The sequence below is a fragment of the Chroicocephalus ridibundus genome, chromosome 1 (genome assembly GCF_963924245.1).
Source record: "Chroicocephalus ridibundus chromosome 1, bChrRid1.1, whole genome shotgun sequence".
Lineage (NCBI taxonomy): Eukaryota > Metazoa > Chordata > Aves > Charadriiformes > Laridae > Chroicocephalus > Chroicocephalus ridibundus.
In genome coordinates this window covers 16,808,828-16,832,613 of record NC_086284.1, presented here as the reverse complement: position 1 = coordinate 16,832,613, position 23,786 = coordinate 16,808,828, and the positions used below count along the sequence as shown (strand labels likewise).

General features: G+C 36.3%; 1 protein-coding gene across 6 annotated transcripts in view; it reads right to left on the bottom strand.

Annotated features, from left to right (window-relative positions):
• The window catches only part of CNTN5 (contactin 5), a 664,123-nt gene that overhangs the window by 161,983 nt on the left and 478,354 nt on the right, over positions 1-23,786 (bottom strand). For all 6 annotated transcript variants that reach the window (XM_063329804.1, XM_063329812.1, XM_063329786.1 and 3 more), the window contains one exon: positions 13,680-13,883. In XM_063329804.1, the coding sequence (XP_063185874.1) occupies positions 13,680-13,883 (204 nt within the window). The remainder of the gene's footprint in view (positions 1-13,679; positions 13,884-23,786) is intronic.

The following is a 23,786-nucleotide window of genomic DNA, read 5'->3' as shown; positions in this document are numbered from 1 at the left end:
TGGCAGAGATAGACAGAAAAACAACTCACAATCTATTAGAGCAAAAAAAAGTATAAAAGGATGAAATGGTAAAACATATACTTCTAGCCCGTGAAATGTTTCTCGTGGGACTCAGGAGTTTCCAGTGGGGCTGTGCTCTCTTCCTGCTGTTGCCCCACAGGCTCCTGTGCATTTGTTTTGGGATGAAGTCTAAGCATATATGCATTTAAACATGTCTTTAGGGGCTTAAGTTTAGTTAGAAAATCTAAATGCATCTGATATGTGAATCAAATAACAGAAGTAGAAAGCACAAAATGGTTTTAATTCAAAGAATGTAATTCCATAAATAATCCATAAATAAGTAGCAGTAGATTTCTTTTTAAAAAAACATAATCATGCAAGTACTACATGTACTAGCAATAGTGATCCATTTTTCATCAAAAACATGACTAAATAAATGTTTTGACGTTGTTTTCTGAACTTGTGGAGAAATACTGCCCCTTATATGAAAAGGTAAATTCTCAACCAGTTCTGTCATTAATGCCTAAAAGGTTGGGTTTTGTTGTGGAAAAAGGTAAATTAATATTTGTGTCCTGGGTATTAAAATAAAGTCAGAGCATCAACCAAATTGTAGTCAACTAAAATTTTCCCTAGCCTAGACTGAAATAATTCCTAGCCTAATCTGTAATAAAAATATATTCCCACTGGCTTGCAGCGTAAATAAATTTCATAATTTAATAACATTCCTTGTGACTTCTTTTACTGTTTTCTGGCACTTTTTTTTGTGATTATGAATACCAGTTTCTGATTCATCTTAGTTGAGTCATTCATGATTTTGTAAGATATCTGTCATATCGCTTTTAGCTATGTCCTTCAGAGACTGAAAAATCTCAGACTATTAATCCTTCCTTACGGTGAATCTTTAATAAACTTGTGATCATTCCTAGTGCCCATGTTACACCATTTCAAATTCCATTTGAACGTTTTGATATGGGAAGACGAGAACAGCACAGCAATACTGGAGCTGTAGATCTTTCTACCGCATTTTTTTTTTTGCTTGAGTTTCTTTTGTATTTTTCTTTTGGTTTATTCCTTATTGCTTTCCTCACGATGTAATGCTATTTGACTTTTTTCACTTGAGTTGGTGTTCATCCACAGTGGCACCCTAATCTGGGTGGAAGTACTGGAAGGGGCTATATGGTCTTCCCAGAGCCTTCTCTTCTCCAGGCTGAACAACACCAACTCTCTCAGCCTGTCTTCAGAGAAGAGGTGCTCCAGCCCCCTGATCATCTTCATGGCCCTCCTCTGGACCTGCTCCAACAGGTCCATGTGCTTCTTATGTTGGGGACCCCAGAGGTGGACACAGTATTCCAGGTGGGGTCTCACCAGAGCAGAGCAGAGGAGCAGAATCATCTGCCTCAACCTGCTGGCCATGCTTCTTTTGATGCAGCCCAGGATGCGGTTGGCTTTCAGGGCTGCGAGCACATATTGCCAGCTCATGTTCAGCTTCTCATCAATGAATGACTTCCCTCTTTAAAAGCTCTGTTCATGGAATATGACTGCATGGTAAGATTACTGTATGGTAATGTGATAAATAAAGTTCTACTAATTGTACTTTTCTATGTATTTTCTATCAGATCTCTTGACACAGAAGTCAGACTTACTGGTCTGTAGTGCCTCAGGTATTCCTAGGAGTCCATTTTTTAAAAAAGCAGCTTTTCTACCAACACTACTTCTAGCCCTGAGGCCTGCCGAAGGAAAACAGTACATCCTGCTTCCTCCTGCATATGAGTTTGGCCTTAGGAATTTGTTAGTATTATTATGTCAGTATTTCTTCTAAAATGTCTTATATTGAAACTTCAATTATAAGAACTTTAGTCTTGATAGGGGAACCTCCCTAAGTTCCCTTGAAGTAAACACTACTGAAAATAATTCATTTAGGTTTTATGAGGCAACTTTATATCCCTGTGGTGCTCCTTTTAAATCTCTGTCATCCGTTGACTGCGCATACTCACTGACAGATTTTGTGATTCAATCGATTTACAAAAAGGTTTTTTTTGAGTTTGTGTAAAACTTTGTTCCTGAAAATCATTGTGTTGTATTGTCATATGCTATGAATCTGTTGCCTTTTTAGCCCTGAAAAAATGCAACTTAAAAAAGAATTAAATTATTCTTGCCTTTCAAATTATACAGCACATTTGAACATATCTGAGGGACAATATTATCTTTCAGATCTTATGTTTTTAACTTATTTTAACTCTCTTAAGTAGGAGCAATCTGTACAAGTATTGAATGCCCTTTGCGAGTCAGGCCATCATTTCATATTCCTAACAAAACACGGACATACTAGCGCTTTCTACTACATCCTGTTCTTCTGGGTTAGCAGCAAGCGACATGCCTGCAGCAACTGGCAGAAAGATGTAGAAAAATTACTGAGCAATTGCTTGGTGTCCCTATGAAAATTAGGAAACAGAAGTCTATTATTGCAAAGGGATATTTTTCATTCTTATTATTTATGATCTTTGAGACCAAGGAGGCCGTTACAGTTGCATAGTCATCAAGGGAATTATCAAGGCCTTACCTTCCCACTTTACACTCTAATTGCTTTGCTATGGCTGTTGTACCTCCAGGCTCTTCATCTTTCCCAATTTCTGTTTTGGTCACTATGAATCAGTAATGGTAATACAACCACCATCTTTATTTTCATCAAGATTTTTGTTCATTTGTATCAGGTGCTAAAAGGAACCTGAACTTTGAAGAAACATTGAGGCCTTGAGTTATGTGCATTAGAATCAATCTCTCTTAGACTTATATACATGAGTCCCTTTCAGAGGTTTGGTTAAGACCATAAAAAATTCTCTCAGTCATTTTTTATTTCCAGTTATCAAACATGAAATATAACAATAAATAAAATTGATCGTCACCGAATAAAAACATGATATAGGATTTTCAAACAGCTAACAAATCACAGAGCTCATATCGTCTGAACACTATGGAGGAATGGGAAGCCACTCTCAATGCTCCCGTGCTCTGCCTTTCCATGAAAATACCTCCCTTTGGACAATCTTTTACCTTCCCAGAGAGACCCCCATGATTCAGTCTTCCTTAGGCTAATTAGTTAGTTTACTACACTCCCTACTTCACAAGCTGTGCCTTTCAGCTGAGTTCAGATATGAGTATGAAAGTGCTGAATTTGTGATCAGGATGAAATGCATCACTTCAAAATAAATCTAACTCACCAGATCTTGAAAATTTGTCTACGATTAAAAAGGGAGTTAAAAGCCAAACTTTCCTGTTTGTTTAAGTAAATCTTACCCCCGGGCTTTATTCTGAAACAAGTCATCCCACCTTACTTTTCCCAGTCTCCGGGTCTTTGCCCTTTCATAGAATCGTAGAATCTTCATGGTTGGAAAGGACCCTTAAGATCATCGAGTCCAACCAAACAACCTACAATCTCTGCCACTAGAGCATGCCCTGAAGTGCCACATCTAGACATTTCTTAAATACCTCTAGGGATGGTGACTCAGCCACCTCCCTGGGCAGGCTGTTCCAGTGCCTGACCACTCTGTCAGTAAAGTAATTCTTCCTAATATCTAATCTAAACCTCCCCTGCCACAACTTCAGACCATTTCCTCTGGTCCTGTCATTATTCACCTGGGAGAAGAGGCCAACACCCACCTCTCTCCAGCCTCCTTTCAGGGAGCTGTAGAGGGCAATGAGGTCTCCCCTCAGCCTCCTCTTCTCCAAGCTAAACATGCCCAGCTCCCTCAGCCTCTCCTCACATGACCTGGTCTCCAGACCCCTCACCAGCCTGGTAGCTCTCCGCTGGACACGCTCCAGCACTTCAATGTCCCTCTTGTACAGAGGGGCCCAGAACTGAACACAGTACTCGAGGTGAGGCCTCACCAGGGCCAAGTACAGCTCTCCACATTTCTGTCCAGCCAGGGTCATCCCTGGCCAAGTGAAGATGAAATTAGATGAAACACTAATAAGCCTTCTGTTATACCTCTGAATACTGAAAAAGCGCTGATTCAAATGACTAACAATATTCCAGGACTAAGTACAGCTTGACTTTTTTTTAGTTAATGGCTTGTTAGTCACACAGGTGGAAATGGAGCTCAGTATTTACAGAGGAGATGATTTCCCTATTCTTTCCTTCACAGATTTTGTTACAACAATGCAATTATCACAGAGAAATTATTACATATTCTCCAACTCAGGTAAGAAAAAGTCTTCATAAAACCAGGTTTAATTTTAATAAATGGTTTCATTTAACAAGTTGTTCCTCTGACTTGGCTGCAAATCTTTGACTTGAGTTCAAAGCTCCTCTACCCAAAGTGTCCTATGAACCCTCAGCTACACTGTTGTCTGCATTTTAGCTTTCCATCAAAAAACAGATAGCACAATTCACTAAATCACAATAATGTGATAAATTGTGATGGTGAGGTGCTCACGTACCACAGGAATAAATGTAATAGAATTTCAAACATTTACAGATATTACTACAGCTAAAACTGTTTACATTATCCCCTGTGGGCCACTCAATGGAAATGTAAAATTGAATAAAGTAGCGAGATCAGTTTCTGATTGTCAGTCCTTTCAGTCCTACAGGCAGGATATCAGTCATTTGAAAAGGACTGATCTACTTCTTAATTTAGCCTGTCACTCCATGACTTTTACAACCCCAAAATTAAGGGTAGAAAAATTGTGAATCTATGACTGTATCCACACAAGAACACTTTTTGTCTTCATGGGGAAAAAAAAAAATCAGACTGCTGAGAAATCTTGACACATCATCTTCCTCCAACTGTGTAGACACTAATGCTTCTGTTCCATTAGTCTTCTCCAGATATTAACTACTCTCTTGAATCTCCCAGAAGATAAGCTTCCATGATAGCTCCTTAAACCCTTCCAGGTAAAATGATTTGGTTTTGTTTCAAACTGTTTAAGCAATAGCTCTTTAACTTACTTTAGAAACTAATTTTGATCGGAACAGGTTGAATATAAGATTTCTGGCTAGACGTCATCAGAGTACTAGGGAGAAAATGAAAGCCAAAGATTTCCTATACTCAGGAGAAAGATTAGGCACAGATTTATACTTGCCATTATTTTATTAGCAAAAGATACAACCCCCATAGTTCAGTGATTAAGAGTGTTTGCCTGAGAGCTTTGGGTGAAGTCCCTGATGTTAATCAGATGGTGTAGGAATGTTAATCCAGTTGTTTTACAGCCTGGATAGTGCTCTAATCACAGAATTATTAAGGATTCTTATTGGTTTGGATGTTCCTCTCAGTCTCTGGGAAATCTCCTGAGGAGTGATGAACTTGTCCTGCTGCGCAAGAATTTTCTAATAATTTTACAGATCAGAAATTGAGTTTCCTACCACATTGTAATGATGATCTATTGTGTGAATATGTGTCCAAACTCAAGAAAATTTTGACTAAGAAACTATGGCAGGAATGTTCATGTATAATTTCTTCTACGAATAATCCATGATGCAAACTAGGGTTGTCTGTCATGTGGGTCTTTTTGTGACAAATGAATATTTAGCATTTTTCCTGAAGACCTGCACCACTAAACATCCCCAAATATTTATTTAGAAGAGAAAGCCCTAAATACACATATTTACAATGACAGTAAATTCACAGCACAAACCAAATTAATTAAAATATAATGTTGATACACATATTTCATCCTGACTGCAGCAGAAATTGTCAATGCATTGGGAAGAATGTATTGACTCACCTGTCGTTAAACGTATTCTAAATGGAGGGACCAGTACCTGCTGTAAGCCTCTAAAAATTTACTCTGGGAATGATTGTTTTACGATAACTGTCCACAATATTCCTTCCACTTAGAGATCTCTTAGCCAAATTTTGAGCTACAATTTTATTCTTTGAGAAGCCCTAAAAACTCTCATGTGAAATTTCATTCTGCAATGCATTTAACACTGAGGTGCCAACAATGTTTTCATATGTGACTCAGAGAGCAAATCCTATCGCATATTACTGCATGGAAAGAAGTTTTTATTAGAATCTATCTTAATACCAAAGAAAATTTAGTAATTCAGTTTCTGGGAAAAAATATCTTAATGAATACAACACAAGAAGGGAAAAAACTCTTCTTTAGTTTACAGCTAGGGGATAATATGTTCATGTATTTCTAATTATGGAGGTATAAATTTAGAAGAAGGTAACATGTAACCAAAACGAAATGTTTAACTAAAGGTTAAACAAAACTTTCCTCTTCCCCCTTTAAAATCCATCTTTATATTATACTCCATTTCACTAGTCCAGCAATTACTCTCTTAACTCTGCATGGAAAGCCCTTTCTAGAAGTAGGATTCCTATCTTGGAATATTTTAGAAATTAGTTGTTTATAACTAATATATATCATGTATGTATGTCATACCTACACAAGAGCTTTCTTCCTCTCTTAAACAGCAAATACAACTGGAAGCACTTTATTTTCAGTTGTAAGTGGGTGTGTTATGACAGAAGTAAAAGGAACTGGGACCAAACCCTAAGGACACAAAAGCAATGAGGTAAACTCAGAATAAGCAATGAGGGGAGCTGTGGTATTCTCTCTAGTTCTTCAAATGAGAGGCCAAAATTTCTAGTCCACAGTTTGGGCTGCAGAGATCTCTGTTTACCTGTCTCTGAAAACGTCAAGCAGTAACTATGACCAAGACTGCTGCCTCTCTCTATTACATAGACAAGTCTTTAGAGAGTCATAACCTAGACTTCAATCCATCCAATTTCTCACATATATGTAATTTTGGCACTGAATGAAACATCCTTTGGACATTCAGAGATGAGTGAGGGCACCTGAATGGCTTGTACACAACATTCCAGTATGAGGATTTGTGCACATATAGTTGTATGGAAACACGATAACCTGAACATTTTTGCTGACTGTGTGTTTAGGTAATTTTTCTGAGCAGCCATACGCATCAAGAAAAATCAGGACTCCACTACACTAGACAACATGCTGTCTTGCTTGACAGGTCTAAGAATATGAATCAAAAAGCCAAAAGATCTATCATTGTGTTTTTGTTCCGTGTTTTTTCTAACAGAAGAGGAGATTGTGCTGAACTTGGCATGAGAAATCTGTGGCAGATTTCTTTTAGGCATCACTGCCAATGTTTATTGTTCATCCTTTCAAATTGCCTGCTGTTCATCCAGGTTAGGCTCACAAAAGTTATTCAGAAACCTGGAAAATATTCTATAATTTAAATGATTAGGAGGAGGATCTAGTTTTCACAGGGTTTCTAATTATCTTACTGATGGCGTGTTCACTGGTCTCAAAGAACCTAATTTCTTCTATAGTAAATGACATAATTGTTTGTACTTCAAATATGACCTTAATCTCCATTTTTCTTGCAACCTGCCCTGTTCTTTTACAGGAGGAAAACAAGATATCTGCTTTCCAGTTAGGTACCAAAAGTGTCGAAATTGTTGCAGCGTCCAGAGAGGAATTTTTCATTTGATTCTGATCAATTAGGATACAAAGTAGTGTTGCCGTGATATTCGTTGTTACCTAATTAACTGGAAAGAGCTTCCTAAATGGGAAATGTTTTTCAGTTGAGAGCCCTCATATAGCCATGTAAATACAAGTACCTATTATTTCCTCAATAAGAAATATCAAACTAACCTAACATTTCTTCTCCGTTAGCAACAGCTATTGTTTTAGACCCAATAGCAACAAATCATCCTTGTTATAAACTTATTGTATTCCTAACCTCAAGCAAAATTCCTGCTGTTCACAATCAAATTATTTCACTATGTTGATAAGAACCTCAAACTGACAAGTTGTTCTTATTTGAACATTATGCCATACCCCACGATAGCAAAGTGAGCAGTCACATGTGAATTTGTATCAAAGATCTTGAGACAGTAACATACATAACATTAGGTATGAACATTCTTAATAATCTAAAACCATTCACAACCATAAAGGTTATTTTCATTATCAATTTGCAGAAATTTTAATTTAGTCACTGCTAATTAAAATATTACCAACAAACTTATGTGTGAAATCTTAATAGCTACAGTTTGAGGCAACATCATTCCTTATCCTGAGTTGAATTTAGAAGAACATTTTTTCTGCAGTTCATTTATTTTATGCTTTGTATACTCTGTGTATGGATAAGTTAAGTCTTTCCTTTGTGTAATAAATCATAAGAAGCAAAACAAGAAAACATGAGTGCAGAAGATGTGCAAGATGATACATGTCTAGAATCTTTAATTTAAAAAAGCTAATTAAAAAAAGCAACAACTTAATTTCCAGCAGAGAGTGTTTCTACAAACTAGTGGGGAAACTTAGCATTTAAAATTCCTTGAACGAAGTTATCTTAACAGAGGTCAAAGTAAACTAAACTCAAAGCAAACTGTTTCACAGTGTGAGTTCTTGTTCCACATTGAATGCTGGAACTTAATCTTTTCCAAACCTTTCCCAGTTTTCCTCCTGAAATACTCCCTTCAGTTCAACCCTTTTATATGGTCAAAACCAACAGACCATGCCAACCTCATGAAGTTCAACAAGGCCAAGTGCAAGGTCGTGCATGTGGGTCATGGCAAGCGCAAGCACAAATACAGGCTGGGCAGAGAATGGCTTGAGAGCAGCTCTGAGGAGATGGACTTTGGGGTCTTGGTGTATGAGAAGCTCAACATCAGTCGGCAACATGCACTCGCAGCCCAGAAAGCCAACTGCATCCTGGGCTGCATCAAAAGAAGCGTTGTCAGCAGGTTGAGGGAGGTGACTCTGTCCCTCTACTCTTGTGAGACCCTAGTTGCAGTACTACATCCAGCTCTGGGGCTCCCAACACAAGAAGGACATGGACCTGTTGGAGCAAGTCCAGAGGAGGGTCACAAAGATGATCAGAGGGCTGGAGCACTTCTCCTCTGAAGACACGTTGGGAGAGTTGTGGTTGTTCAGCCTGGAGAAGAGAAGGCTCCAGGGAGACCTTGTAGTGGCCTTTCAATACCTAAATGGGGCCTCCAGGAAAGATGAGGAGGGACTCTTTATCAGGGACTGTAGTGTTAGGATGCAGGGCAATGGCTTTAAACTGAAAGAGGGGAGATTTAGATTAGATATTAGGAAGAAATTTTTCACTATGAGGGTGATGAAGCACTGGAACCGGTTGCCCAGGGAACTTGTGGAGACCCCATCTCTGGAAGTGTTCAAGACCAGGTTGGATGGGGCTTTGAGTAACCTGGTCCAGTGGGAGGTGTCCCTGCCCATGGCAGGTGAGCTGGAACTAATTGATCTTTAAGGTCCCTTCCAACCTAAACCCTTCTATGATTCTGTGATTCTATGATAAACATTAGGGTTAATCTTTAAGCAAATGTTTTTAATGCTAATTTTAAGTTAATTTACAACTATCAGCTTTGTTAAGGGATGGAAATAATCTATTTCCTATGACCTTGCACTTGGCCTTGTTGAATTGTGCAACTATTGATTTTGTATTATTTATTATTTATTATCGTACTATTTTATACTGGCCCTTTTTATTGCTTAATTTCTACCATTGGGTAAATTATTATTACTTCTTCCAAACTTTTCTTAACGCTGGGAAAGTTATCTTTGGATGTCTCAGTGATTTTCATACAACATATCCCAGAGTTCAACCTGAATAAGCATATGCATAACATGTTCCGTCATGGAAAAGTAGAAATTAATATCCTTAATACCTTGATAACTCTATGTTCTATTGTTATGTGAGACTATTAATCACATAGAATTAGGACAGACAAGACTCAGTTCACAGAACTATGATGACACGGAAAAGAAAAAGAGGTGGTCAAGGTCTGCATTCAGTTACATGAGAATATGTCTGGTCAGACACACCAACCTCCGTTGAGGTATAAACTAATTTGCGCTAATGGAACATAGTAGAAAATGTCCTCCGATGTCTGAAATTGTACAGGTTCTCTGGGTTTTTTTTTTTAAATTTTACCATAGCAGGTAGTATCTTTTACCATATTGAGTTTATGATATTACCATATCATATCTTTTACCATAACTATAAAGAATTACCATAGCACTAGGTAGTATCTACACAGAGATAAAATGAAGAATTACTAAATTGTCTCCTGTACAGTAATAATGTTAAAGTTAACATCTTTTCAAGAGAGATAGAAAAGATAAAAAAGGAAGAAAAAACTGGAATGAAAATGTGTGAACTTGAAATAACTGCCTTATGGTATCAAGCATCAAATGTTTTATACTCCCTAGGTTTCTATTTCCTAAATTTGAAGAGTCTTTCTGTTGTTTTTATTAGTCAAGATAATTTACTGCTCCCAATCAGCATCCAAGCCTGCAAAGATCCATTTTAACAACCGTGTTTATTATTTGTAAACAGTTATTAAATAATGCCTCAAAGTTTCTAATGCATTATAAAGACAGTTAATGAAATGATGCATATTTTTTTTCTTGCTAAAACTTTTTATCTCCTCAGATAGAATTTTAGAGTGTTTTTATAACCCATCTTGAAGTGAAATTGAATTGTATGAAATGACTGATTGTCAAGGACATCTGAACAAATGAGGTATTCATTTTATTCAGAATCCATTGAAGGATTTCTTGATGTTTTTATTTAATTTGCTTCATATCAAGGAGCTAAGTTCCCCTTTGAGACACATAATGAAAGAAATAAAAGATTAATAAGAGCCCAGGAAGTTTCTACATCCCTGCAGAGTTTGACAGAAAGCCTTAATATTATTCCATTTCTTCCTCACAGATAAATAGAGACCAATGTTGTCACAGGAGTGTTTTTTGTCACAAATTGTCCAGTCCCCTTGGTACGGGTACTGTTTATATATGAAAATCCGAAAACAATAATATCAAGTAGAATATTTTTGAGTTAATGATGCAGCGAATACAGACTATATGAATTGTTTTATTTATATAGTGCCATTTGTAGAAGCTGTTTAAAACCACAAACTCTTCCTGTGGTTTCTGACAAATGTGCTGACTGCGTAGCGTAACCTCAGTTGTGATGCCAACCATTAGAACTCAGACAGCTGTATGATTTTTAAACTGAAGTGAATATTTGAAAAGTTGAATGCAACTCAATTCATTTTATAATCAAAAAGCTTAATATGCCAAATTCAAAATCATACAACAGAACTCAGTGACATAGGGTCAAGTAGATTTTCAGGTAGTTGGATATTTGTTTTAATGCCATTTCTCACTTCCTTATTAGAGTCCATCCTCAGCTGTTTCTTTCTCCACAAATTACTTTAAGTTTCTTTACCTCTAATGAGCACCTCTTTTCAGCGGCTATACTATCCTATATTTTGAAGTATAAGGTATACATATTTTTAAAATTCAGTCATCTCTCTTTAATATTTTTCTTTTGACAAGGCAATATAACCTAAATCAATTTCTATCAAAAAGAAAAAGTACAGTACTATTAATGGAATATTTTAATTGTGGTGCCAGATAGTTTTTAAAAGGTGCATATTACTGCATTCTGTGAAGGAGGTAGAACAAGGCAGATATTCTAAATAATAAATATGATTTAACAACCTGAATTTTCCTGAATATTTTTTCAAGGGAGGTTTACGGAGACTGCAAAGTTAAATAGAAAGTCTCTGAAAAAAGAAAGTCTCTGGGTCTCTTCACCGAGAAACTTGCTCAGTCATACAGGAAGGCAAGCAATATACTGGAAAATACTAAAGAACTCCATTACAAGAAGGGGGCTTTTCAGAAATCCCAACAGATGAAAACTAAGGCATGGAAGCCTGGTAGAAATTAATGCATGTGAAAAAATGAATCGGGAAATTGTTGAGGAGCAGTTCATCTATGTGCAAATGTCTCCCCAATACTCCAGCACAGTTCAGAAGGTTGGATTATCACAGTTGTATGACAGCCAGCCATGAAACCCAAATTTGCTTGAGGCTGGTACATACCATCCACTTGACATTTAAGAAACTCTTCAGAATTTTCCTTCGCAGATTTTGTTTCTTATCTCAGTGACGCAGACTGCTGCATTCATCCTTATTTACTCTCTCTGTTTCTTATATTGTGTGCCCGTGTACTACTGTTAGTATGATATGGATAACTAATCTGTTGGATTTCTGCACAAAACTGGAACCCAATAAAAGCATGAAGAAATGTCATAAAGAAACAGTAGCGCAAGATATGAATAATGAATATGGCAATAAAATTCTATCTGTTTTTGTCAGAGTTCAAACTGATTAAAAAGACAGTCAGTGTTTGGGGTTTTTAATTTTTAAAGGTTGATATTGAAAAGATCAGGTCTACTATGTTAGTTCAGTAAAACTAAACACCTGAAACTCAATGATTAACATAAGTACTAAACCGGCAAATCAAATAGGAACTTATACAGTAAAATATGCAGCTTTTTGCTCCAGAGGCCGTATGCTGTGCAGACAGAAATTTTAACTTATTACAATGAATAAACATTAACTTCATTCCTTTCTAATCTGTGAACACGTTTTTTATTTACTATGTTAAACTAAGTCATCTGTGTTCAAGTCCAGCTTTTGTAATGCCTCTACATCACAGGACTAGTCCTTGTTCTAGAAAAAGCCATAAGCAAAACAAAATCCTCAGAGTCTCTCTCTCTCTCCCTTTCTCTCTGATTTATGTAAGTATGGATTCACACATGCTGAATTGCTGAAAAGTCTTTCTGAAGAACTAGAAAGCATCATTAATTGTGGAACATCTTGGAAAAAGGAAAATATAGGCACTTATGGAATCATTAATGATTCTTCTTAAAAATAATATTATTTTGACAGAAAACAAAACCAAATGCGGTTATAATGTAATAAATATTAATCTTTTTGCTTGCAAAAGAGCAAATAACACAGTTGCCTCTATTGGCAGATATTCTAACAGAATCCGAGTTACATATAATTTATATTGAAATGTCATACCGCTCCATAAGACATATTATTGGGAAGTGTTTTCTTTTGATCTTTAGCGAAAATATCCTAAGCCACTTTTTAATAATAAGATTTAGGTACTTATTTAGAGAAAAAAACACTGCAGTGTAACGCCTTGATGAAATTCAAAACTGCCTGGATAACTAACTATCATTGTAATCAAAGCTATTGCGGTGTTCTTGGTGGTACTTAATCAGTGCATTGAATTGGAGCCTGGAAGTGTAACAGGTTTTTAGTACAGCAACAGGTAAAGTTTTAAGCCATAAGAACTCAGTTCAGTTGTCTCTCCATGTGTGGTTTGTGTCATTTGAGATGCATGAATCTCCATATCTCCTGGCATCCTGCCGTTGGTATATATGCCCTATGTGATATTTGCCAGTTCCCTGCGGATGTCTCAGATGCCTGAGAGTATCGCAGTGTGGCAGTGGCCACCTGGGTTGAGGCAACTGAGCTGAGCCCTAAAGAAACAGACACTACCGAGAAAGGAGATTTGCTTCTCTCTGTCAGTGACAGAGCACCAGAAGAGCAAGAAGGAGTAACTGTTCTAAACAAAATGCATCAGGAGGCGTCAGATTGCACCTCAGCCTTTGGAGGCCTAAATATTCTCACAACTGTTAGAAGTTTCAAAAGAAACTGTCTCCTTGAACACCTTTCCTTTGCTGATTGCTGCAGTAAATGCATGCATATATAGAAAAACAATAAAATCATGGTTCTTAAATTAACTAGAGCATATTTGGCTTAGTATTTTTGCTTCCATGTGGTACCCAGAAATAATGCTTTTCTTACCGTCGTTTCTCAGTGTCAGAGGTGTAGGAGGACTCAAAACTCTGGCATTCGTCACTGTGTTTTTTACCAGGCATATATAGCTGCCAACATCAGATGTTTGCACCTTGGAGATGTAGAGATTGCCTGTCTCCTGAGAGATGAAGCGTCTGCTATCTTCTGCCACGAAAGATGGGAATTCATTAAATACCCAGCTATAGATGATCTCTAAAAGAACACAGAAAAAAATAAGAGAAAGTAATTATGGACACAATACTGTGTCATGTTAATGGATACACTCAATAAATGTTCATTAGATTTATTTAAATAATCTATAAAAACCAAAAGCTAAAGGCTTTTTAAACTTTTTATTTGTCTGTTTTAGAACTGAAGAGAAGAATTTTTTTGTCTCCTTGGAATTTTGAAAATAGCATAAGTGTTGAGTCCACAAATTCCCTGGGAAGATATAGTTCAGGAAAAATAATTAAATTATTCTTCAGACACAGAAAACACCCATAAAATATTAGACAATTCCCTTTTCTAATCTTTCAGGTCAAGCCAAATGTAATATACAAAGCATTCTTTTCTCTGCTTGTTCAAATTTGCAATGAAATGTATCAAGATGCTTCCCATAGAGCTAGGGATGACTTTTGCAATTGTGTGTATAAACAGTTTTTATTCCAAACATCTTTCTTTAAAATCATCAGATTCTAGTAACTGTTCAACCTACCTTGCAGTAGGTACCTATTACTGCCTACACTTCTATCTTCTTCTACATCTACTTCACTGAAGAATCACAGAAACCCTTGCTATTTGCAGCTTAAATCCCCACAACCAATGAATAATTCCTTAAACCAAAGTTATCAACTGCTTTGCCTCATAATCTGACTCATCAAAGTAATTTTTAAAAATGGTAATTAAAGGCAGTGCCTTGGTTCTTATTTTTATCCCATGAATCATTCTGTTCACCTGAAAAGTATATAGTTTTCCCTTTATACTATTATTTCCTATTATTCTGTATGAGATTATATCATGATTTATTAAAAACTTAGATGCATTAATGTATCGGTATTAGAAGTATCAGTAAAGTTAATGAGATTCTGATTTAGCAGGGAATTCCTTGCAGGGAATTATTCATGTGGAATTCCATCAATTTAGACTTTAAAGCCTTAACCTTATGTATGCTTTTTTACATGTTGTTCTCCTTTCAGTCTTGTCTTCCACTGTTTCATTTTGTCTTCACAGTTAAAAAAAACACTCTCCACTTTTTAAACTGGCACATTAGCTGTAAGACAATTTCTTTTGTAATCTCTCCCCGTGATAGTCTTTAAAGAACTGACTCCAAAATCAGAAAAGCCAAAGCAAGCTCCAGTATATAAAGTCCCTACTAATGCTCCAAGCTGCAAACTGCTCCTTTGGTATAGCAAGTTCCAAGCTTTTACATTCAAATTTCTTAGGTGACTACTCCCAGCTTCAGCAGCGATATGAAGACAGTAATTGCATATAAGTCACTCTGGCTCTCTCATACTTGTATCCCCACTACCGTCAAAATGTTTTCTTGATATAAAGCAAGTTGGAATTTGAAAGGGTCAAAGAGGTGAGTGGAAACACCTCAAAATTTAATTTTTTTCTGCGCTTTTCTGCTAATGATGACAGAGGAACTGATATAGCTCTTCATTGTATGAGAAAGAACTGTGCAACACATTAACATCCTAGTTAAATATATGCCATAGCCAGCTGTGCGGTTTGACTCTTAACAGTATAAAAAGCATTAGAAATTCCAACTGATCTGCCTGTTCTATCCTTACATTTTATTGTTTCCTGACACGGTGGTCAGAAAGGAATAGAAAAGCACGATGACTCTCTGTTCAACCACTATAAGCCAAGAGTGCGAGCGGTGATGTAGAGATGCAGGATGTTCTAGATCAATTTTGAAGAACTTCAGTCTAGTTTTGAAGTCAGATGAAAATTTTCCCCATGAAAAATTTATGGTATTGGTACAAAAATGTTATGTTAAAGGACTAAAAATATTTACCTGACAGTAGAAGAAAACTTCTCCAAAACGGGGAATTAAGCTGCACACAGTGACTTTTTGCTTAAAACCTTTTTCAGATCCAATTGTAATTCTGAGTGGTTACACAAGACCCTGAGGAATTCAGGGCTCATGGAGAGCTCTCTGAGTGCTCAGAATTTCTTCCCTCTTCTGTTATGTTTCAGACAAAATACTAATTAGTCCAAAATATTTTTCTCTGAAAATTTCATTGCCACATTTTGCTATGATGTCTTATCTGGCAGAAATGATTCATGGCAGCATAAAATTCTACAAAGCGATGATGACGAACATGCAAGTTCAAGGAAAATGCATAGCCTTTAATTGAAGACACCTGTTACCAACTCAAATGGAAAGCAATCAGTCTCACTAATTGCACCGGCTTAAAAGTAGTTCAACCCAAATGTAAAGTAGTCGTCATTGTGGGTTCATTGGCAGTTCATGTAGAATAGAATTTCTCCATTTGTGCCCTAAAAACACACACAGTTAATTATTCATTTTATTAATTAGGACTACTCCTAAGAGATGGATTTCAGGCAATAATTTTTTGTGCCTTTAAGGAAATGGAATACTTAGTCTTTGCTGGTGCTGTATTTAGGGTGTGGGGGGTTATGTTGTCATTTTATCACCTTCTAAATGATTTTTGCTGATAAAAATTGAGTGATGGATGAATGCGTACTAGGATAGGGTACTGAGAAAAAAAAGTAACAGAACTTCTGCCACATCTGAAACTCAAATAATTTATGCTATTAAGCTGCAGTCAATGTTTTTATTTGTGCATTCCTACAGCATCTAGCCAGGATCCCAAACTCCAAAGTACAGGCAAAAGTGCTAATAGTTACTTCTTGATCATTGAAGGAATTACTCCTTTTTTTAATTTCTAAAAAGCAAAACCCTGGGAGAAACTAATAACCAAAACACTTTAAAATACCTGAAGACTTTGCATCTGAATGCTCAGATCTGGAATTGATCTGGAATTCTTAACCTTCTTTGCAGGTGAAAAGCCCCTACACACTCTTTGAAGTTTCTTTGCTATTAGACCTGCTTAATGAGTTCAATATATATCTTAAATATAATTTTGAGGGCTATGTCCATACAGAATCCATAGGCTTCAGTGGAAATATCTCAGGGAACCCTGCAATTTCCAATACATGCTATGCAGAACAGTCAGAAACAACCACAGCTGGCTTGGGATCTGGGGACCCAACAGTTTTTAGCTGACAAAAATAGATGGATGATCTTGCAGAAGTAATTTTACAAAAGGATGTTAAGAGAATGACTGCAATTATGGGAAAATGGGTGCACCTTGACGTTGATCCATTGTACAAATGTGTCACACTTCTAAATTTGCAGCCATGGTAGAGGACGAAACGTGCATTGGTGCTCATATACTGGGGCTGCTAGTATTCCCAGTTTGTATGCCAGGAAAATTAAAATTTAGGGTTCTTAAATCACAGAATTGCTAATAAACGCTGTCCAAGTACAAAAACCTGGGATTTTGTTTTGTTTTGTTTTTTTCTTCTGGCAGTATCATGCATAGAAGAATACCCAAATGATTACAATGACATATAATAATAACTAATAATGACAGAATGATGGACAATCAAGATTTAAAACATTGCTGTCTATCTATAGACAAGTCTGTCATCTATAGTACACGCACAGTAAAATATTCGAAAACAACAGTGAATGTATATTTACATGCCACAAGTCCCACAGCTGTTCAGCACAGGAGCACATGTAAACTACATGAGTTTAAATGTTAACTGAAATCCCACTCTTACAAAATAGTAAAGTGCTGAGTGAACTTTTTGAATTTCAGAACAAGAACCCTAGGAACAATAGGCCCAGTTGACACTGGGCCTATTTGTACACTGCTCACTGCACTTGTTAGTGAACTTCAAGCCTGTATTTTCCTACAACGGTTTAGGTTAAAAGATTTTACAAGTGTCATTTGGCTAAGCACAAAACACAACTGTCATTGTATTAACTTTTTAATAGGAGACTAAACTCCAGAGTTGCATCTCAAGCCTGACAAGTAAATAACGATGAGCTTCAAGAGGTTTTGAAGCTAAGAGTCAGTGCTACCAAAATCTAAATAAACAAAGCTATAACTGTAAAATCAGGAAGTAATTACTCTAGATATGAACCTTCTGAATTCATCCCCTTTTGACAAAGACTGAGTAAATGGTTTCTCCATGCTGTACTCATTTTGCTTTCAATAGGGAAAAAAGTTTAAGTGAAAATAGGAAACTGTGAATATTGCAGTATAGAGAAATTTGGAGTATTTTTGTGGAATATATGCAGAGCTTATTTTTTATTTTTACACTCATCTGTTTTATTTTTAACGTGACACCAAACCAAAAAGATGATGCAGAGTCCTTCCTGGACATTACAGTTGATTGCCAACACAAAAGAGACTTTTACGTAGATGCTATTTATCAACACAAACAGAAACAGAGAGTAATTCAAAGAAATCATGAATTATAGAGGCAGTTGTAAATTTGCATTCTCCCGTGGCTCGGGCTGGAGGAGTTTTCTGCCCGTAAGTTCTATTATGTGCAAAGTCTTGGAGTGAAAATGATTTAAATCATTTTGGTAACTGCAAAACTTGTATTTGGAAAGCCTTCCAAATGTCCAAATTGCTTCTGTGTTTTATTAAGCACTTTTTAGTGGGCTATGTAGGTGAAAAACCGGGTCACTTAGTGATAAAGTAGTGAGAAGAGAGCATCTATCTCCTGCCAAAAGGAATTTACGGTGTGAAATTTTGTTTACTATAATTTCTTAAATGATTTTTGTAGATCTATTTTCTCCTTTTCACAACACTAATTCCTAAACTGTCACAACGTGATGTACTTCCCATAATGGAGGAAGCTGGAACACTGACATATCAGCATTTTTGTTAGTGCTGTGTTGTGCTTTTGGAGATATTCTGATGCAGAAAATGTCAGTACTATGGTAACGCAAAGTCTTTCTGTCATTGTGGGTTGGTAGGAAATAACCCCTTAAGTATTGTGAGAAGAGCTGTGCTGGAGGCATTCAGATAGCACCACACATTCACTGCTGTGGTTGTTAGTGCCTGAATGCTTCCCAGATTTGCTTCAAGGCTTTTCTCCTGAGAAATTGCTTGGTTTATCCTTTTCATATGCAGTTTCTGGACAGCCCTTTTCATCAGTCCTGTCAGGTAAGTGGTATTTCAGGTGGCAAGTGAAGACGTAACAAGAAAATCGCCATACAAACTCCTTGAAGGACACCTAAAACCTAAATGTACAGTCCATACAATGGTTAAATATTGCATCTTCAAGGGCAAAGCATGCAAACACACACCCTATAATTGCACTTCTGTGGAGTTACGGTGTTTGTACAAGAAATAAGTCTGTGTTGTGTCTTTTTTTCTGTGATGCAGTGGTGGGAGGTATAATACTCCATCTCCTCCAGTATCCCGTTGGCAAATATATTTCTCTTCCTCTGTTTAGGATTTCCTCTGATTACTCAAATTCCACAAGATGGCAGTACTTGATGAATAAATGGTACTGATGCCTGGTGGTAGCCAAAATCTGAGATAATCTGGGATTTTTAGCAACTCCGAAGAAGTTGCTGCTTCTCTCTTTTTAATTGATAAAAAAAGCAGCAAAAAGTGCACTCAAGATTACAAGCTGATTTTACTATTCATAGCTATAAACCATGACATTTGTCTGATGGTTTTGCTTTACCATTCAGAAATATTTAATTTAAACAAAACAAAGTATCAGGAAAAATATATGCCTGAACCTCATCTGCTGAAAATACAAAACATTATTTTTTCTCAAGCCCAGTTTTAACCTTTTTCATCACACTTGCTGTTTGGATATTCTGTGTACGAGCCACATAATAAGGGGGCAATACGCAGCACTCTCTAATGATGGAGAACACTTCACATTCAGAAGGGGGAAGGCTTCTTTTTAGCTAAGATGAATGATAACAATGGGTTGTTCCTGCAGCCTCCCACCACAAACAGATAAATAATTTTGGTGCATCTCTTTGTGCTTCTGTGGCTTATTATCAGTGCTCATTAATCCTCCAAGAAAATATTTAATGAAGGTAATTTATTTGTTGCATTGTAATGCACCCACATAGAGCAAACAGATATTGTCAATTTATCAGCTAGCAATGAAATTGCTTCTTTTCTGCTCTGGGGGCTCTGTATCTACTGCTCACTTACCTGAAACACAGTTCTACCAATCACATATTTGTCTTTGTTCAGATTTAATTATAGTGATAAATTTTCAAATATTTTCTTTCTTATAATCATTCACACAGCTAATAACTAAAAATATGGTAGAAAAGGTAAGTGTACTGTCAAGACTGATTTTGTACTGGAGCATACAAATATTATACTGTCATCACTAGTGTACCCAGCCAATATAGTCTCATTTGTACGTTTGACATGTATGAAATGTGGCCAGGCATTGAAACATGTAAAGACAGATGAAATCTCTTTCTCATACATACACTCTTTAAAGAGACCATATAGCATACAACATAAATATGGCTACTGGGAAAGGACAGTAGATTATTATGTGTATTTGACCGTCACTGGCATGATTTTCATATTAAAAAAAAAAAATCTGTTCCAGAAATAATCAAAATACTGTGACTAAAATGAACTCAAGAACGCATATCCTTCAGGGTCTTCTTTTTCCCTCAGGCAAGATCAGATATTATCAGCCCAGTCTTTAAAAATGTCCAGTGGGTTAATTTTCTAAATTTAGATCTTCAAAATAATCTTATTTCATTGCTCAGTTAATAACGAGATAGTTTTCCTCAATATTTGTGTATATTTCCTATTTTTTGCAATACTGTTTATTACTTAGGCAACTTACCATATGGAAAGTATTGAAAACACTTTATTAATGATTGATATTAAACTTTTATGGTTACAATGGAAGATCATTATCCTCATCTGTATCAGCCTTCTGTTCTTGAGGCTAGATCAACCAAATCTCTTCAACTTTTCCTTAGAAAAGTCATGCTTTTGAACCATCTACTTGGTTTTATTGTTGTCATCTCTACTGATTTTCTACATCTTATAATATAGGACCCAAAGAGATGGACATAGTATTCTATCTGAGACATTAACACTATTGATAATTGCAAGAATAGTCTCACATACTCTATTGGTAGCAGCCTTTGTAGCATGTCCTAGAATTGAAGTATGCAATTTTCCATTTACTAAGTATTCCATTTTCTGTAATAGCAGTATTTTTCAGAGGAAGAATGATGTTAATCACTTGTCTCCCTTTATTCTATCTATAAATTTGATGTTTTTGTTAGTAATCTGCATTTTGCTGAATTTTGTGTTACTCATTGCAAACCGTTTCTCCAATGCACTGATCCTTTTGGATTCTCATTCTGTGTTCTGCAGTGACTGTAATCTCTTGCAGCTTGGAGTCATTCACAAATGCTCCATATAAATTGATGTTCTATGTTTTATAACACACCAGGTAATGCAGATGTCACCATATAATGCTATTTTCCATGAAAAGCAGAAAAAAAGTGGATGGTAAAAAGCAATATAAAGTTAAACAGTCTAAATAAGTAATACCAGAGAATTTAATTCAGAATTTAAGCTTTAACTTTGCAGCTTTTTTAATCAACACTACTGACTTTATAGAACTATTGAAACAAGCCTTATGAGGAAGCTGAGGGGAGACCTCCTGAAAGGAGGGTGTAGAGGTGGGGGTCAGTCTCTTCTTCCAAGCAACAAGTGATAGGACAAGAGGAAATGGCCTCAAGTTGCACCACGGGAGGTTTAGATTGGATATCAGAAAAAATTTCTTCATGGAAAGGGTTGTCAAGAATTGGAGCAGGCTGCCCAGGGAAGTAGTTGAGTCACCATCCCTGAATGTCTTTAAAAGACATGTAGACATCATGCTTAGGGACATGATTTGGTGGTGGACTTGTTAGTGTTAGGTTAACAGTTAGACTTGGTGATCTTAAGGTTCTTTTCGAACCTAAATGATTCTATGATTCTGTGGTTAGCAATTTCCAAAGACAAGAATTAGAGATAATTTTGTTCCAGCATTAGAAAGGGTAATCAGGAAAACTCACATCATTATAAGTTCATCAGCTTCAACTTAGACAAAATAATTCATTGACTAATAGAAGACTTGATTAATATCCAATTTAAAAAGTGAGATATGATTAACAATATTGGAAGAAAATAAATCTAGTCAAACTAACTCATTATATTCTTATTGTTCTTTTTATCGATAAAGACAGCATAGTCTCTAGAAGCACACCCTAATTAAAAAGAACTGGAATAACCTTAAAAGTAACTTAGTGTGCTTTGAAAGGACTAAAAACTCACTTAAAAGCATGATCAAAATGATCAGTTCTGGAATTCTTTGTCCTCTACTGCTGAACATTTTAACAGCCAAAACCAAACCTCTGCAGTTGTAATCACTGATCTACAGGAGATATGAAACCTAGCAGTGACAAATGTGCAGGAAAAGTCACTGGTACACTCTGGATAGCTTATTATTATTAGAATGTTTTTTTATGATGAAAATATGCTGAATGTACAGTAACACAAGTTTATTATTTCTTAATAATTTGGATTATTTCTTAATAATTTGAATGAACAAGAATTCTATGGTAATGACTAACTAACTATTGTACTCATATGAAAAGTGTGGCATTGGAAAATAGTGAGGATATTGTTTAATGCTCAGGAAAAAAATATCACTGTGTAGAATATCTATATGTGAAAATTATTTTCTCTGGCAAAATGTTAAAAGGAATTTAAAGTATTATTTTTTTTCCTTTTTTTCTCTTTCACACTTTACATCTCTCTTTTTCTCTGATCATTCTGTGATACTTGAATTTCTCTACATTTTAATGGCACTAGTGTGATAGTTACAGTTACTCCAGCATGGTCTGCTTCTTCTTACTTAAGCATGCTGCAGGGGTGAGCACAATGAAAAGTCATACTCCAGAGCAGTGTTACCTGCAGTGAACCCCAGAATCCTGTACCGAAGTGGGGTGCTGCCTTACATGGACATTTCAGTTTATGACTACTGCAACAATACCAATGGATTAATGTATTTCGAAGGCATAATAAGGACATCCATCAAAACAAAAAAATAACGTGAAGTAATAGGATGATGATCATCCAAATTTGTGGAATATCGCCATTAAGTGCAAGAGTGACATTATTTCTTCTTCAGCTGAGAGATGCAAAAACTCTGCATTCCTAGCCTTCCTCTACTCATCATTTAGCAACAGAAATTCTGTTAAGCAAATTCTGTAATTTGGCTGAAAATATTCACTAGTACTCCAGTTATCAGAGTATCAGTCACTCAAGGAGTTTATTGTATGTTTCAGTTTGGCTTTTTGTACTTCCAAGAAAGAAAGCAAGTTAAATTTGTCACTTTATCCCCCATTCACCTTGATTCCTAGTGCCAGAAAGGATTAATAGTAGCAGAAAGATCTATTTAACAAGATTTCACTTCAGGCTTCTGGATATGGAAATGGAAATAAAAGGCTACTGCATTTCTAGTTTATACTTCAAAACACAATGTTTTTTAACAGCCTTCACCACTCTACACGCAGTTATCATGGGAATTGTGTTGGCAAAAACTGAGTACAGGGCGTAGAGTTTCCTTTGTATGGCTGCACATATTGAACTTAAGATAAACTCCACTGCCTCTCTCCTTGTTTTAATATAAATCTGAAGGCTTTGGCTCAGTCTACATGCAGGTCAGTGTTTGGTGAATTCCACCATGTCCATGGCACAATATGGTTGATGGATTTTCCTTGGGCCTGCTCCTTTGCTCCTATCCTAAGATCTCTAACCAAGGGCATTACCGTTATCATCACTTTTACATGGTAAAGCTAAAGAAGATGGAATGAAGTGACTTCCCAGAAGTCATGAATCAGGCCATAGTCAAAGTGAAATCTCCACTAATACATAATTCTTTCAATTTCCAGTATTCTTTCCTCTCCTTGCCAGCTTTCTACAAGAAATGTCAAAACACACCAAAAAAAACCAGTTATAGTCAATGAATCCTTAGGAGCTGTGTAGATGAACATCAGAGATG